This window comes from Scyliorhinus canicula, chromosome 12 (genome assembly GCF_902713615.1).
Source record: "Scyliorhinus canicula chromosome 12, sScyCan1.1, whole genome shotgun sequence".
NCBI lineage: Eukaryota > Metazoa > Chordata > Chondrichthyes > Carcharhiniformes > Scyliorhinidae > Scyliorhinus > Scyliorhinus canicula.
The window spans coordinates 5,601,268-5,619,793 of NC_052157.1; the positions used below are offsets into that span (position 1 = coordinate 5,601,268).

At 43.5% G+C, this 18,526-nt stretch overlaps 1 protein-coding gene across 1 annotated transcript in view; it reads right to left on the minus strand.

Moving 5' to 3' along the window:
- spg11 (SPG11 vesicle trafficking associated, spatacsin) overlaps positions 1 to 18,526 on the minus strand; it is a 209,404-nt gene that overhangs the window by 63,569 nt on the left and 127,309 nt on the right. Inside the window, exon 27 of the mRNA XM_038813292.1 lies at positions 18,247 to 18,354. Coding sequence (XP_038669220.1) covers positions 18,247 to 18,354 — 108 coding nt within the window. The remainder of the gene's footprint in view (positions 1 to 18,246; positions 18,355 to 18,526) is intronic.

An 18,526-nucleotide genomic window follows, 5' to 3' on the forward strand; every position in this document is an offset into this window, starting at 1 on the left:
AAGAGATGAATACATTTGAATATCACAAATTGTTAATCCTCAATGCAATCCTTGACTCCGTTAACAGATGTTAACATTCTGGAGCTGAACACATTAACCTTTCCATTAAAACAGCAGACGGAACACAGTCATACAAGTGAATTTGTATGTTAAGGTCACTGATTTGGGGGGGGGGGGGGGGGGGGGGGGGGAAGAGAAGAGAACTGGAGAATCCCACCTCCAGGCTCTACTTTTCCTACCTAATTCGTTCGTGAGACAAATATGACAGGAATCAGCTACTCTGACTATTTTGAAATAAACCATTTTTGTGCTAACGTACAGTGTAAAATCAGGCTGCTGAATCTGGGAAAAACAACAAATATACACTAATGGTGCAACAACCTTTCCTGATCTTTTATTAAATCTGCATAGTATTCTCTCCCATCGGTCTTCGTCAGAATTACAAACAAAAGAACATATGTTCTTACAGAAAACGCCTCCTCCCAGCAATCATAGATTATCATAGAATTTACAGTGCAGGAGGCCATTCGGCCCATCGAGTCTGCACCGGCTCTTGGAAAGAGCACCCTACCCAAGGTCAACACCTCCACCCTATCCCCATAACCCAATAACCCCACCCAACAAACTTTCAACAAAGATTGGAAGGAGCTGGAGAAATTAAATTATATAACTGCGAACAAAATATATTTTTTATCTAATGCAGACTAAATACCAATGTGCGACGCGTTACCTCAGCCAAATTGGGACAGCACCATGACAATAGACGGGCTTTTGGGATACAATAGGAATTGTGTATAGTACACCTCATTTCCACTTTGATACTTGGAGACAAGCAAATAAGGGCTTTAAACACTTGAATATAAATAATTTTGAAAATAAGCTGATGAGCTGCACATTTGTATAGGAAGTCAATCTCTTGCCTGTTCACATGCTGAGTAGACACCTGATAGCACAAGCATTTGTTTTTTTTTACAAAATGAAAATACCATCTCAAGGTATTGATTGTACAAATAGACAATGAAATCAGTGCAACCTGGTTATTCTTCACTTTGCTTGCTTAGTCCCAGTGGACACACTATCATACAGCCCAAAGCACTCAAATAAGTGTAACGCAAGCCACTCAGTAAGGTCTATTATACCGGCTTCAACAATTTGATGCCAGGACGCAGATCACAACTAAACAGGGGCTGGTTTAGCTCACTGGGCTAACTCACTGGCTTTGAAAGCAGACCAAGGCAGGCCAGCAGCACGATTTGATTCCCGTACCAGCCTCCCCGAACAGGCACCGGAATGTGGCGACTAGGGGCTTTTAACTTCATTGAAGCCTACTCGTGACAATAAGCGATTTTAATTTCATTTCATTTTCAACTTGACACCTCATGGCAGGGTTTTCCGGCCTCCCAGCCGTGTTTCTCGGTAGTGGGATTCTCTGCTCCCATTGCTGTCAAATCTGAATTCCCAATGGCGCCACCTCACACTGCCGGGGCACACTGTCGATTTTAACAAGTACAAGTGGAGCATGTCAGCAGAGGGATTAGTGGAGTACAGAAAGTGCAGGATGGAGCTGAAGAAATCAATTAGATGAGCAAAGAGGGGTGTCATTGAAAATATGGAAAGATGTGTCAATTGAAACATGGAAGTCTGGCAATATCTGGTCTGAGAGAACATAAGAACATAAGAACTAGGAGCAGGAGTAGGCCATCTGGCCCCTCGAGCCTGCTCCACCATTCAATGAGATCATGGCTGAACATGAGAGGATACAGGGAAAGATCCCACGAAGGGTTAACAGCAGCTGCAAAGAGACTTAGCAAACAAACAGGATTTTTGGATGAAGCTAAAAACAACGGTTCACACCTTAATTGAAATTAACCATCAAAGTAAGCATCTGGAAAAGCATGGATGAGGGTTTCAGTTGAGTTAGGTGATAAATGTAAACCTTTCAAGTCATAACCAAGTGGATTGTAGCATACAGCTAAAAGCAATGATTCACACCTTCATTGAAGTAAAATCAGCAGATAGAAAAAAATGACTGGGGGGCAAATATATAGGTGTGAAGCTCTGCTGAAATCAGGTAAATTAAAGAAAATTGGAGACTATCAGTCTACGAGAAACATAATTTAAAGCCAAAATCAAAGTCAAAATGATGAGCCGGGGACACAATTGGAAAATAAAACTACAGAAATGACAGGAACCAAATTTCACACAAATTCATGCTTTGAAACCAAAGCATTTTTGAATATCACAAAGGGACTTTGACCATCACAAAGGAAACAATGTAATCAAGAGACCCGAGAGGTGAGGCCATGTCAAAATGAATACTTAGTCGTGTTAGAAAAATTTAGATTAAAGGTACCTTTTACAATCGAAGTGAAATAAAAGTTACTTTACAATAAAGTCATAAAAGCTTAATAACTGTTAGAAAGATATATAAACCCTGAGAAAGGGGACAGGAGATTAGGAAGTCCAAGAGAGAAGGAGAGAAGGAACAAGCAGCTCAGAGTCAGCTTACAGCCAACTCTGTCATGGGAAAGTGACAAAGCAAAGTAGCCGAGCTAAAACAGCTAATACATCTAAGGAAGACCAGAATTTAAAGAGGAGGCAGAGTCAGCTAAGAGACAGCAAGCAGAGCCAGCTCTCACAGCTCGGTACATGGGAAAGATAGAGCATAGCAACCGAGCAGAACAGCGAATACATCTAAAGACGACCAGATTTTAAAAAGATTAATTGTCAAGGTGGGTCTGAAGGTCCCTTCAACCAACCAGAAGGATCCAGAAGCAAGATCTTTTTACCTTTCTGTAAAGACAGTGATTGCAGCTTTTAAAAGAAAAAAATATAATAATAAAATAACTTAAAAGTTTTAACCTGAAACAGTGGTTATTCCAAAGTCTACTTTACTTACTTAGCAACGCAGGACCCAGGATCGATGTTACTAAGTGGTAAGTAGGTTAAATCTTCTGTGAAGGTCTGGGTTATACAGGGGGATAACCTGAAAATATAGTTTGACCTCAATAGCACCCACCGAAGCCTGCATAGGAGTCAGGAAGTGAGAATCCCTGTTCATCATTTAGAATGTCGGCCCTTTTTGGTTTAGGGGGACTTCTAAGAATAGTGGTGAGTTTTCAACAACAGGGGATATGAGAAAGCTCTGGCTGGTAACAATAGGGAAAATCCCAAGATATTCTATAAGTATATCAATGGGAAAAGGATAACCAGGAAAGAGTAGGGCCCATTAAAGACTAAGGGGGAAATCTATGGGTAGAGCCAGAGGACATTGGTAGGCTGTTGAATTAATATTTCACATTTGTCTTCACCCAAGAGAATGAGGAGGTAGTTATGGAACTTGGGAAGAGGGATTGAGGTTCTTGAGCAAATTGTCACAGGGAGTGACAAGGTTTGGAGGTATTGGCGGGCTTAAAAGTGGACAAATCTCCAGGTCCGGATGAATTGTGTCCCAGGCTGAGTGGGAGGTGAGGGAGTGATTGCCAGGGCTTTGACTCAAATTTTTAATTCCTCCCTGGCCACGGGGAGGTGCCAGAGGACTGGAGAACAACTACTGTGGTCCCACTATTTGAGAAAGGTTGTAGGACCAAGCCAGGGATCTACAGACCAGTGAGTCTCACATCAGTGGTGGGGAAACTACTGGAGAAGATTCTGAAGGAGAGAATCTTATCTCCATTTGTTAGAGGCAAGGTTTGATCAGGGATAGTCAGCAGGGCTTTGTCAGAGGGAGGTCACGCCTAACAAATTTGATTGAATTTTTTGAGCATGTAATCAAGTGCATAGATGAGGGTAGTGCAGTTGATGTAGTTTACATGGATTTCAGCAAAGCCTTTGACAATGTCCCACTTGGGAGACTTATTAAGAAGGCAAATGCACATGGGTTACAGAGCAATTTGATAGGTGGGTTCATAATTGGCTTAGTGGTAGGAAACAGAGGGTGGTGATAGACGACTGCTTTAAGATCTGGAAGCCAGTGCCAGTGTCGTACCACAGGGATCCATGCTGGGCCCCCTAATGTTTGTCATTTATACAAAATGACATAGGTGGGGACTTCCGGTGATGGCAGGCAGGAGGCAGCAGCACATTGGAGGGCTCCCATTCGGGAATGGCATTTTCAAGGTCGAACGCCTGGTCCCAGGGGTAACAGATGGCAAAAGCAGGGAGAAGGCACAGTGAAGGGAGATGTCGAAAACAAGTTTAAAAAACGGCCATGAAAAAAGCAGCTGAAAGTCCGTTGGGGAGTTGAAAGGTCACCGCAGGGACGGCAAGAAAAATGGAGGCTGGGGCACCAGGTAGGGCGCATTGCTTACGGCTGAAGAAATGACTAAGGTGATGGCCGCGGAACTCGAAAGGCAGTTCACAAAACACTTGGAGGCGATGAGGAAGGAGATGGGGGCAGTATTGAAAGTGCCGGTGGAGGAGGCGATTGCCCCGGTGCGGGCGGCAGTACTGAGCGCAGTGGCGGAGGTGCGGGAGCAAGGCGAGGCGCTGAAGGAAGTGGAAGAGACAGTATTGCAGCACAGTGATCAACTTACCTCGATGGGGAAGGAGATGCGGAAGGTGATGGAGATCAACAAGGATCTGCGAGCCCCAAAATGGACAACTTGGAAAACAGATCTAGGCAACAGTGTAGCCATCTGGGGTGGCCACGTCACGATTACAAAATGGACACTTTGCAAAGAATGAAGGGAAAAATGGACAATGCTGAGAAAGCAAGCAGGTGCAAGGTTTATCTATTGATTAGAGCTATAGCTCCCAGACAAGACAGATACTGCAAAGCCATTACCATATTAATGAGCCATCTCCGGGGACAAAAGAGAAACGTTTAGGTAATCGATACGAAAGCAGACACCCCGGCGCCAGAGGAGACTAGAACAAAGCAGGCCAACGGCCACCTAGGGCCTGCCCAGCAATCAGGGCAGCCACCCCTTTATTGGAGGAAATCGATACCAATGATCAGGATACAGTCCAATTAATTGGGATCAAGTTCAAGGACCGCCCAAAAGCACGCAAAGCCCCCTTTGGGTATAATAGGAAGCCCCCAAGAGAGAATCGTTCTTCTTGGCCTTGGCTCTCAGCGACGAGTGGCCTGCCAAGCAGCTGCACCAGAACAATTAAGTCCAAAGTCAACGCACGCTACGAGATAGAAGCTCCTAGCTACTATTCCGTACCAGCTCGACCCCAGCAGCCTCAGAACCAGACAACGGCCATTGTTCCTCTGACTGAGTGGGCGCCCGAAGCTAAGTATAGGCTTTAGTAGTAGTGATAGTTTAGTTGGTAGAGTTTGTGCATGAGTATAATTGACTGTGTGTGTAAATAAATAAGCATTGATTTCGAACTTACTAACTGGTGTATCGAGTCTTTGATCAGTATTCGGTTCTGAACCTTGTGGCGGTATCGAAAGATACCTGGCGACTCTTGAGCAAACGTAATTAGAATTAAGGATGGCGACCATATTAACCGCCATAAACAGAGACAATTAAAGAGAGAACACAACAAGCAACAACAGAATCTGAGGATTGTGGGTCTTCCCGAAGGAGTGGAAGGCCCGAGGCCGACTGAGTATTTTGCCACGATGTTGGCCAAGCTATTGGGGGAGGGGGATGATCCCTCCCGATATGAACTGGATTTAGCTTATCGGTTGTGGAGGCCTGTACCAAAGGAGAGTGAGCCACCAAGAGTAGTGACTGTGTTTTCGTAGGTAGTGTGTGAAGAAGAAGGTCCTGTGCTGGGCAAAGCAGAAGCGTTTGGTGCAGTGGGCTGGAGCCTATATATATACGCATATATCAGGACTTTACGGTGGAGCAGTCAAGGAGGCGGGCTGCCTTCAGCCGGGTGAAGAAGGCACTGTACGTTAGTAAGGTGCAGTGCGGCATAGTATACCCAGCTAAGTTGAGGGTGACCTACAAATCCAAGGACTTTTATTTCGGGACAGCGGAAACAGCGGAGGAGTTTGCGAAGGCAGAAGGACTGTGGCTGAATTGAGAAATGGTCATGTACCGATGTAGCCTCACGTAGCTGTATTTTTTTCACTGTGGCTGCTGTATGTGCTAAATGAGCCAATGTTGTATATACTTGGGCAAGGGAAGAGAGGGGACTTTCACTTGCAATGATGGTTCTTTGGGGCTTGGGTGTGTATGCGGGGTTTGTGTGCTAAAGGGGATTTCTTGGTTTTCCTGGGCTGGGGCCGGGCAAGGGGAAAAAAAAAAAAAGAGGCCCAGGCGGGGTCTTCCACGCTGGCCGGTTTAAGCCAGCCAGTGAACGGGAGTGAGGTGGGGGGAGGAACTGCGGCCATCAGAGCCTGGCAGAAAAGGTTCCGGTGAGTCTAGCCGGGATGGAAAGATGGGGAAGGAACAGAGGTTGGGGGGATGAGTTTGGTAAGAGGAAGTGGAGGGGAGGAGTCGGGGAGGGGGGGGGGCTTGCAATGGATAGGTGTCATTTGTGGTACTCTTTCGGAGATTGGATGGCATTGAATGTTAGGGGGGATGGGGGGACTCTATAGGTTAATGGTGACCATAGGCGATTCCCAAATCCTTTTTCTTTTATTTCTCCTTTGTTTGTCCCACTGTGGGAGGGTTTGTTTTATTGGATGTTTATATTGTTAGGTGGGTCATTGCTTTGGATGGTGGGAGGATGGGATTGTTGTTGTTGATAAGGAAAGAGACTTTGTATTTGTTACCATTTACTGCTTGTGGGTGGGGTGTAAATTCTAAAGAAAATGTGAAAATGGAGAATAAAAATGTTTTACAAAAAAAAGACATAGGTGAAAATGTGGGAGGTAGGATCAGTAAGTTTGCAGGTGAAAGAAAGACTGGCCGGGTGGTTAACAGTGAGGTTGAGTGTCTTAGATTACAGGAAGATATAGACGGGATGGTCAAATGGGCGGAAAAGTGGCTGATAGAATTTAACCCTGAAAAGTGTGAGCTCATACACTTTGGAAGGAGTCATTTAACAAGAAAGTATACTGCGAAAGGTCTGACATGGGAAGTTCCAAAAAACAAAGGGACCTTGGCATGTTTGTTCATGGATCTCTGAAGGCCGACGGGCAGGTTAATAGGGTGGTGAAAAAGACATAAGGGACACTCGCTTTTATCAATCAGGGCACAGATTACAAAAGCAGGGAGGGCATGTTGGAGTTTTATAGAACTTTGGTGAGGTCACAGCTGGAGTACTGTGTGCAGTTCTGGTCACCACATTATAGGATGGATGTGATTGCACTGCAGAGAAGAGTCACCACAATGTTGCCTGGGATGGAACATTTCAGTTATAAAGAGAGGTTGGATAGGCTTGGGTTGCTGTCTCTGGAGCAGAGAAGATGTAAGTGTGACCTGATTGAGGTATACAAGACTATGATGACTCACCTGATGAAGGAGCTCCGAAATCTAGTGATTCCAAATAAACCTTTTGGACTTTAACCTGGTATCCACCCTAGTCCAACACGAGCATTTCCATATCAAGATGATGAGGGGCATGGACAGGGTGGATAGGAGCAACCGTTCCCCTCAGTTGAAGGGTCAGTTACGAGGGGACACAAGTTCAAAGTGAGGGGTGGCAGATTTAGGGGTGATTTGAGCAAACACTTTTTTTATCCAGACGGTCTGGAATGCACTGTCTGGGTGGGTGATAGAGGTGGGAAGCCTCGCATTGTTTAAAAGTACCTGGATGGGGGGGCATGGTAGCACAGTGGCTAGCTCTGTTGTGTCATAGCGCCATGTTTGATTCCTGCTTGGGCCACTGTCTGTGTGGAGCCTGCACGTTCTCCCTGTGTCTGCATGGGTTTCCTCCGGGTGCTCTGGTTTCCGCCCAGAAGTCCCGAAAGACGTGCTTGTTAGGTGAATTGGACATTCTGAATTCTCCCTCTGTGTACCCGAACAGGCGGAGTGTGGCGACTAGGGGATTTTCACAGTAACTTCAGTGCAATGTTAATGTAAGCCTACTTGCAACACTAATAAAAATTATTATTATGAGTACTTGGCACATCATAACATTCAAGGTTATTGGTCAAGTGGGATTAGGTGGGCAGGTCAGGGCCTTGCATGCATTGGTGCAGACTCAATGGGCCTCTTCTGCACTGTAGTATTCTGTGACATGCACCATTTACAAAAGTTTATCCTGGGAATCAGCCAGAAGCAAGAACTATGTCATCACAGATGGCATTCAGCTCGGGGATGTTATGGTCAGCACCGGGGGGATCTGGAGTTCAGCCAAGCCAAACATCTGGTTAGATTTTAAAAGAGCTTCAAAATCTTTTCCGGGCGCTCCCTATTTTAAAAAAGTGCCACGCTGCTGATGTTAAGTGGAACTCCATCTTATTTCATCACCCAAGTTTCTAATCCATTAAGAGTATTCTGATCAAGCATTCAACTTGCAGGACTGTATTTTGTTGACAGTCTTGTGGAGCCCACTGACGGCCTACTTGCCAACATATTCCACATAAGATGTCACTGTATAAATAATTTGCTCTATTTAAAACTTGCCAGAGAATTCTTGGCTGGCAAATAAGGTTTTGTGAGTTATAGCACGCTCAATTCAACAGTACAACTATCGTTTTCTTGCAAGACTGAGGGCCTTTTTATGGCAAAAACATTGTCAATAAATTCTTCACAGACTTCATAGCTGTGAGAAAGCAAGAAAAATCTATTTTTAACCAATTGTCAACCACTGAATTGAATGCCATGGGAATTCTTTGTTATGTTTACTGAGATGTTGGCAACAAGCCACCTTTGACGTTGAAATTCAGGGATAATCTTGCCTGTGGTGTTGCATTGAAACCCACAACAGGGACATTAGGCACAGCGTTCCAGCTCACTGCGTCGTCTTGTTCACCTTCCAAAAAAATGCATAATGGCAACAATAATTTTGCTGGATTCCTTCACAGCTTTTCTAACAAATGCTTTCTGTCAGCCAATTCCGCACAACATTACTCAATGTTAAACGCTCTAAAGAAAATGACAAATGTCTCTCAAATGTCCACACCAGCAGATGCTTTTTGCCATAAAGCATATTTTTAAAAAGTTGACGGTTTCCCCCCTCTAGAGGGACTGACTTATTTTCAAGGCATTTCTCCACTAATTATTACTGTACCATGTCCCGCAGTTCAGACCACAAGGTTTTATTGTCAGATCAGTCCCAGAGGTGGGCTTCAGAGTGATGAAATAGGAAGGTTCATTTTCTTACCGATTTCCTAGGAGGCGCTAAGACAGTTTCAAATTCCTAGGGGTGCACATTTCCAAAAATCTGTCCTGGTCCACCCACGTCGACACTACCACCAAGATAGCACATCAGCATCTATACTTCCTCAGGAAACAAAGGAAATTCGGCATGTCCACATTAACCCGTACCAACTTTTGGCGATGCACCATAGAAAGCATCCTATCCGGCTGCATCACAGCCTGGTATGGTAACTGCTCGGCCCAGGACTGCAAGAAACTGATGAAAGCGGGCAGCATAATTAAAGACCCTCCCACCCGGCTTACTCACTCTTCCAACTTCTTCCATCGGGTAGGAGATACAAAAGTCTGAGAACACGCAAACAGGCTCAAAAACAGCTTCTTCCCTGCTGTTACCAGACTCCAAAAAGACGTTCATGGACTGACCTCATTAACACAACACCCTGTATGCTTCACCCGATGCCGGTGTTATGTAGTTACATTGTATACCTTGTGTTGCCCTATTATGTATTTTCTTTTATTCCCTTTTCTTCCCATGTACTTAATGATCTGTTGAGCTGCTCGCAGAAAAATACATTTCACTGTACCTCGGTACAAGTGACAATATACAAATCCAATCCAATCCAATCCAGATATGGCATAAAGAGGTGAAGTGTTCATTATGAACAATTGTTTCCTTGTCATGTCTGATATATGTCTATTATATAAAATATATAGGCATACATGCACACAGTATACTGCAAGGATTTGGTGCTATTTGGCCGCTACGTTTATCTGTTAAGTCAATACATTAAATGACACTACACTGATGTATTAATCCAATGTAAAACTCAATGGCAGAATATAGCTTTGTGCTCACAATCCCCATGCGTTTTTTTTTTCATATCAGATCGTCGTACTGAGCTGCAGTTGCTGGCAGTAACTTTGTCTGTGTTTACCTTCATGTAATAATTATGATTGAAAAAGAGAAAAGGTGCATTTACCCCAGAGTTTGCTCCACCACACATTGCAAATTACAAAAACTTTCCATTCAATTTTGGGGTACAGCAAGTCCCAAGAGCAACAACAGAGAGGGAGATTTAGGGTCATTCCTTGACCATTCCATACAGGTTATTGAAAAAGTTATAAATTGCTGGACCAACTCCATTATTTCAGTAATTACAATCCCAAGGAAAACTGGTTATTGGCTCCAACAACAACATAATTCCAGTTTTAAATAAATGTACAAAAAGGGGGTTGGAAATTCAACAACGTTCATACCTCAAGTACTGAGGGATCCTAATCTGCAAATATAAAGTTCTCAAAAGTGTAAAATAACAAGCGTCTGGCCCAGACTGCATTTTGGGATTTAGCACCTGAAAGTGCTGAAAACATCAGACTCCTACTTCGAGGTAAAGTTAATATTCCTTTAGCTCAATGATTGGCGCATGACTGAAAATTTAAACTGCAACTCTAAGTTGAGCAACTGCAAAGTTGGCTTGAATAGAAGATCCAAGCAAAAAAAATGAGAGGCTAAAATGTGTTTTACGTTTGGGGAAATTACCTGTACCAATCAGGATCAGACTTAACTTGGCCACTAGGACATGAATATTGAGATGAGTGATGTATTTGGTATTCTGTGCAGGTAAAGGAAGCTATGTGTATATGTTTGTGTGAGCGTGTGCGCGCATCCAGGGTTAATTAAACAAGGAGGTTACTTGAGACAGGTTGCCTGTGAGGGCTAAGAGATGAAAGATTAAAGGGGTTAGGTTGACACACTTGCACAGAGTTTATGATGAGTTTCAGTTACAAGTCAATAGGTTGGATCAAAATTTGCATTGAGTGATAAGGGGAAACTTTTCAGCTATTGAATTTTCAAAGGGAATTCAGAGGTGACAAGGAACACTTGCATCTTACAAAGGTTTCAGAAGTAAACTGGGGAAGAGATATTAAAATTTATTGACCTGAAAGTAGAGGCAAAAAAGAAAACATGAAAGATTTTTACATTTGGAAAAGTTGCATTCAAAGAGGGGTTTGAGGACAATGAACCCGAGATGAAAGGGAGGGGGTGGGGGAAACATTTAAAGAGGGATGATGAACCAAGTGTGATGGCTGTGGGTAGGAAAGCCCTGAAGGCCAGCTCCTTTGTGTGCAAGCTGCTGTGCAAGTTTTGAAGTGGAGGCAGCCACCCAGTGTTACAAACAGTTTATTTCTGAACCTCATTTTGAAATTCCACATCAGAGTGCAAGTGTTTGCGATGTTGTGCGGTTCACCTTTATTAAAGTGGCAACAATTCCTTGACTTGGGTAATATTAACTGGATTTTAAAAGGTTAAAAATCTACAACGTGGTTGTTGCCAAGAAGGTAGTTTACTTGTGTACTTTTGACCAGGCGGGTTATTGTGAGAGTTGTTTTGTTTTAACTGTGTAACTTTAGCATTATGGGTTCAAGTATTTTTGTTCCTTTTTAATAAATCTTTTAATTTTTGACAGTTCTAAACATGTTACTAGAGCTCTATGTTTTGGAGTCAGTTACCCTTTCGGTTCATTTTCACAATAAATAAAGTTTTATGATCAACGAGACATACATCATTCTGGAGTCTAGCTTGCTCAGCAATAACATCTGCTGTGGTCATAACAGTATGTTTTGGGCAACTCATTAAATCCCTAGAACAAATTTCCACAGTTAAACAATCGCTTGTTTGGTCATCATTCTCACTACGCACAAGTTTCAATTCACCAAGTTGGTTTCTTTTGCTTTGGTTACAAGCTAAATTCTAGGAGGCAATAGGAGTTGTAACATTGCCAACTTACATAAGAGTTTTAACCTGCAACAAATATTTCCTGCAACAATCATTTCACAGTTTTTTATTAATAAAATGTGCTCCTGCTTATAGACATAGAACATAGAACAGTACAGCACAGAACAAGCCCTTCGGCCCTCGATGTTGTGCCGAACAATGATCACCCCACTTAAACCCACGTAACCCGTATACCCGTAACCCAACAATCCCCCCATTAACCTTACACTGCGGGCAATTTAGCATGGCCAATCCACCTAACCCGCACATCTTTGGACTGTGGGAGGAAACCGGAGCACCCGGAGGAAACCCACGTGCACACAGGGAGGACGTGCAGACTCCACACAGACAGTGACCCAGCCGGGAATCGAACCTGGGACCCTGGAGCTGTGAAGCATTGATGCTAACCACCATGCTACCGTGAGGCCCTCTCTTTTTTTATAATACAAAAAAAAAAAAAATAAAGTAGATTAAGTAGATTATTTTGAAATTTTAATTGAGGTCATGTTTTGGTAATACTCAACTGCAGTACAATAAAGCAGAGTTTGCTGTCAAAGGCAATCAATATCGAGGGATTCCCCAAAAAACCAAATATGTCCAATAAATTCAGTTTCAATGCTCCATGGTGTTAGTTGGTGAAAATTAAGATTAAAAAATGAAATTTGGATAAAATAAAATGGGCAATTGATAAAGGCAGCTATCTGAAGGGGTTTTGATATACGATTAGCATACAAGTGAGAAAAGCAAGCATTTACCTATGTGACCAGGGGAAGAAATTGGGATATGGAAGAGGTAAGTTCAAAGTAGAGAGATGAGGAATTTGACTGACATCTTTGTATCCTCATTGGCTCCAGGTCCCAGAGGACTGGAGAATAGCTAGTGTGGTACTGCTGTTTAAGAAAGGTAGCAGGGATAATCCTGTAAACTATAGGCTGGTGAACCTCATGTCAGTAGTAGGTGAATTATTGGAGATAATTCTCAGGGACAGGATTTATACCCATTTAGAAACAAATGGACTCATAAGCGATAGACAGCATGTTTTTGTGAAGGGGAGGTTGTGCCTCACTTACTTGATCGCGTTTTTTGAGGAGGTAACAAAGATGTTTGATGAGGGGAGGATGGTTGATGTTGATTACATGGACTTCAGTAAAGCCTCTAACAAGGTGCCTCATGGCAGACTGGTACAAAAGGTGAATTCACACGGAATCAGAGGTGAGGTGGTAAGATGGATACAGGACTGGCTTGGTCACAGAAGACAAAGGGTAGTAGTAGAAGGGCATTTTTCTGAATGGAAGGTTGTGACTAGTGGCCTTCCACAGGGATCTATGAGGGGGCCTCTGTTGTTTGTAGTATACATAAATAATTTGGAAGAAAATGTAGCCGGTTTGATTAGTAAGTTTGCACATGACACCAAGATTGGTGGAGTGGCGATAGTGTTGAGGATTGTCAGAAGATACAGCAGGACATAGATAGGTTGGAGACTTGAACAGAGAAATGGCAAATGGAGTTTAATCCGGACAAATGTGGGGTAATGCATTTTGGTAGATCTAACATAGAGAGGAAATATACAGTAAATATACAGTAAATGGTTAAACCCTTCGGATATGGAAAGTCAGAGAGATCTGGGCGTGCAGGTCCACAGATCTTTGAAGGTGGCACAAGTGGACAAGGTAGTCAAGAAAGCATACGGAATGCTTGCCTTCATCGGACGGGGCATCGAGTATAAAAACTGGCAAGTCATGCTACAGTTGTATAGAACCTTGGTACGGTTGCATTTGGAATATTGCGCACAATTCTGGTCGCCACACTACCAGAAGGAGGCTTTGGAGAGGGTGCAGAGGAGGTTTACCAGGATGTTTCCTGGTCTGGAGGGTTTTCGCTATGTGGAAAGGCTGAATAGACTCATACTGTATTCTTTAAAACAACAGAGGTTAAGGGGTGACCTGATAGAGGTCTACAAGATTATGAGGGGCATGGATAGAGTGGATGGGCAGGCACTCTTTCCCAGGGTGGAGGGGTCAATCACCAGGGGGCATTGGTTTAAGGTTCATGGGGAAAAATTTAGAGATGTGCAAGGCAGGTTTTTTTTCAGATGGCGAGTGCCTGCCATGCGTTGCCAGGGGATGTTGTGGAAGCAGATACATTAATGGTGTTCAAATGGCATTTTGACCAATACATGGATAGGATGGGTATATAGGGTTACGGCACAAAGAAATGCTGAGGGTTTTGGCAAAGGTTGGTATTATGACCGGTACAGGCTTGGAGGGCCGAAGGGCCTGTTCCTGTGCTGTATTGTTCTTTGACGCTTATATGCTAAAAGCCAGGTTTAAAGGGTGGGTAATATTAAAGGAAAGAATGATTTATCCACAATAACTGGAGAAAGGGACACAGTAACAGCAGCTGCCATCGCAGCCACACCCAGCTGAAGAAACCAGTCTCCTGAAAACAGGTTATTGCTGAAAGGGCAGCCAGCAGGTTAAGATGTAAAACTCAAACCGAGAAGATTACACCTTTGCTGAAATTGAAGACTGTTTCCACAAATGTTGGCAAATAACCAGTGTGTGGTAATCATTTGCTGGACTTAACTCAGTGTTATACAATTTTGGATGTTGTTTGGGAACATGGGGCGTCTCAAGAGTTCAGAAAACGTAGGTAGTTGGGGACAAAGGAGTGCCCATGTAATACTGTGTGTGTATAGCCATCGACATAGTTAGGTGTACTGTTGTTGTATATTGTAGTCCTTCTCGTCATGTTTTTTTCTTTTAAGTTAATAATTATTCTTTATTAATTGATCACAAAATGACTGAACTTTTCCTCCCTGGTTTGTACGTCTTTTCTCGGTACACAACATTGAAAATATGAGGGCAGCACGGTGGCCTAGTGGTTAGCACAACCGCCTCACGGCGCTGAGGTCCCAGGTTCGATCCTGGCTCTGGGTCACTGTCTGTGTGGAGTTTGCACATTCTCCCCGTGTCTGCGTGGGTTTCGCCCCCACAACCCAAAAATGTGCAGAGTAGGTGGATTGACCACACTAAATTGCCCCTTAATTGGAAAAAATAATTGGCTAATCTAAATTTATTAAAAAAAACATTGAAAATATGCACCACTAAGAACCGGTGTTCCAAGTAACCCTTCTGGGTTTTGGTAAACTCTCGCATTTAACATCAGCGGGGATATTTGCAACTTGATTTAAACTATAATAGACATATAGTCTCTAAGTTTCAAATGTAAATATACACGTTTGCGTACACGTGTAAGCTCTTGGTGTGGTGATGGGAAGGAAAGGAAATTACCCATTATTTTGAAATCAGGAGAGAAAATTGGACGTGAATATGTTTTCTGTGCTGCATGTGTAGAAAATGACCATAAAGTCAGAAGTGAAGATGTTCACTGATGATTGCACAATGTACATCGCCATTCATGACTTAGATCCTGAAACAGTCCTTGCCCAAACTCCTGAATCACCTGGACAATATTCAGGGCTGGTCTGATAATTGGCAAATAACACTCATGCCACACAAGTGCCAGGCAATGACCATCTCCAACGAGAAAATCCATTCTTCTCCCCATGACATTCAAGTACCTTCCTCTACCACCTAGAAGGACAATGGCAGCAGATACAAGACAGCGCCACCACTGCAGGTTCCCCTCCAGGCCACTCACCATCGGGACTTGGAATTATATCACCATTCCATCACTGTCCCTGGGTCAAAATCCTGAAACTCTTCTCCTAACAGCACTGTGGGTGTACCTACACCACATGATCTGCAGCGGTTCAAGAAGGCAGTTCACCACCACCTTCTCAAAGGCAATTAGGGATGGGGAATTATGTCCGCCCAGCCAATGATGTCCACATCCTCTGAATAAATTGTTAAAAAGTGGGCGGCATGGTGGTGCAGTGGTTAGCACTGTTGCGTCATGGCACTGAGGACCCGGGTTTGATCCCGGCTCCGGGTCACTGACCGTGTGGAGTTTGCACATTCTCCCCCATTTCTGCATGGGTCTCACACGCACAACCCAAAGATGTGCGCGGTAGGTGGATTGGCCACGCTAAATTTCCCCTTAATTGGAAAAAAATTGGAAAAAATTATAATGGGGCACTTTAAATTTATTTTAGAAAAGCAATGAAATAATGATCAGTTAATCAGATATCTTGAGCTTCGTTTGAAGGATGAATGTGGCCAGGTCACCAGAAATATTCTACTCCTCCCACAATTAGACAAATGCAAATTTTAGCTCTCCTCATAACGGAGAGAATCTATGCCATGTACTCTGTGCAAACAGAGTTATGATTGACGGGAAACCTTCCACCAACTTCCTTGGAAGATGGAGATTCTAGTTTTGTGGCTGAGTCTAGAAGCTGGAGTGAAGCTGCCCAAATTAACTTATCACACAACACCGATATTGTGTTCTGCTAAGATTCTTTCAAATCCTAAATAAATTGCCAATAAGGATAGCAAGTTACAATGATACACCTTAAAAACATAAAACATAACATAAGCAGGAGAAAGTAATTCAGCCCTCAAGCTTGCTCTACCATCCCAAAAGATCATGAACTTTGGCGGTTCAAGAAGGTGGCTCACCATCACTTTCAGGCCAATTATTGATGGGCAATAAACTCTGGCCTAACCAGCAACGCCTGCATTCCATGAATAAATAAATTTAAAAATATTTCATTAGCTAACTTTATGAAGCTTTGCCCACATCTGCACGAGCTACGATCCCAACAGTTACCCCAGGTTATTAATCGCATGGGCGGGAGCGGGGTGTGTGGGCAGGAGTGGGGCGTGTGCGAAGGAGTGGGTGGGAGGAGAGAATATGAGGGAAGGGAACAGGGTGTGAGGGAGAGAGAGGGGTATTGTGAGGGGGGCATAAGGATGGGGATGTGAGGGAGAAGGGTGTGTGGGAGAGATGGGGTGCGTGAGAGAGAGGGGGTTAGGGAGGGGAGTGATGGAAAATGGGGTGAGGGAGGGGTTGTGAGGGAGAAGGGGTTGGGGGAGATGAGAGAGCAGGGTGAGGCAAGGAGGTAAGGGGTGGGAGGGATGTAAGACTGGATGGGGAAAGAGATAAGAGAGAGGGGTTGAGCAAGAGGGGGTAAGTGAGAGGGTGGGGATGAGGGAGAGCCTGGGGGATGGATGCAGATGAGATAGAGACGGCGTGTGTGGGATGGTGATGAGAATGAGGGGCATGAAAGGGGGTATGATGGAGGTTGAGGGGAGGGGAATGAGAGAGGTGTGGGCTGAAGGAGGGTGCTCTTTCCAAGAGCCGGTGCAGACTCGATGGGCCAAATGACCTCCTTTTGCACTGTGGAGTCTATGATTCTATGAATGGTAGCACTCTAGCTGAACAGCCGAGAGAATTCAGATCCCTGGAAAGCTTTTCCTTCAAATCTAGGTTATGTATTCTATAGATTACAGTAGCACCAAATTTATCCCAAGTGTTTCTAAATTGAAGAGTGCAAGTCATTCTTTAGAAGCTGAAAGGGTCATCCCAGGAGGCAGTAAAAATATCAGGTGGCCAATTGATGGCTGCAGATTTACTGCCAACATTTTCTCTTTTGCATCGGCTGGAGTTCAGTTGTAACAACAGGGAAACTATTTCTGTGCACATTCTTATCATGATTTTATTATGCTGAACATGTAAAAAAAAAAAAATCTTGGTTCATCTTCAACTGAACTATGGTTTTCAATTCTGGGCACCACACTATGGGAAGGGTGTGAAGGCATTTGGGGACGGTATAGAAAATATTCACAGGAACGGTCCAAAGAACGTAGAACTTTAGCCATGCAGATAGATTGGAGAAGCTAGGGCTTTTCTCCTGAAGAACAGAAGATTAAGTGGACACTTAATGACATTTTTGAAACTCATGAGGTGTCTGGACGGAGTAAATAGGCAGAATTTGGTCCTGTTGGCTAAAGGGTTGAGAAACAGAGAACGCGGATTTAGCACGATTGGAACAAGAAACAATAGCAACATGCAAAAAGGGAGGCAGATTCTCTAGAGGCCTTCAAAAAAGAATTGGATAATTATTTGTGGAAAAAAATTACAGGGCTATGGGGAAAATACAAGGGAGTGGAACCCAGCACAATAAACAGAATAGGCACCTTCTGTGCTGTAACCGCTCTAAGATTCTATTTGCTTCTGCCCGGGATCTGATTATTTTCAATTCTTCACCTCCAGCGTACACGTGACAATAAACAAATCCAAATAAAGAACTGCTGCAGAATCTTTGATTTATTGCAGCTTCTATTCCCAACACAATGCAGATCAACTAGGTGACAAATTACATAGACTCACAGACAGTAGGCATTTCTGGAATTCCTGAAATTTCAACTTTGCTTCTTGGTAATTTTTGTGTTCTGTGCACATTTCGTACATCTCCAGCATGTAGACCCAGGGGCATTCCTTACAAAAAAAAACGTTCAGGATAAAGTGATGTGCAGACCATTTTTTTTTTTTGTCAAAGATTTACAGCAGTGGTCGGTGAGTTCAGTTACAACAATGGAATCATATTTTGGCACCCCTTTCAATATTAGCACTGTAAGTGTTCTCGATTAACCTTTCCGTAGAATGCAGT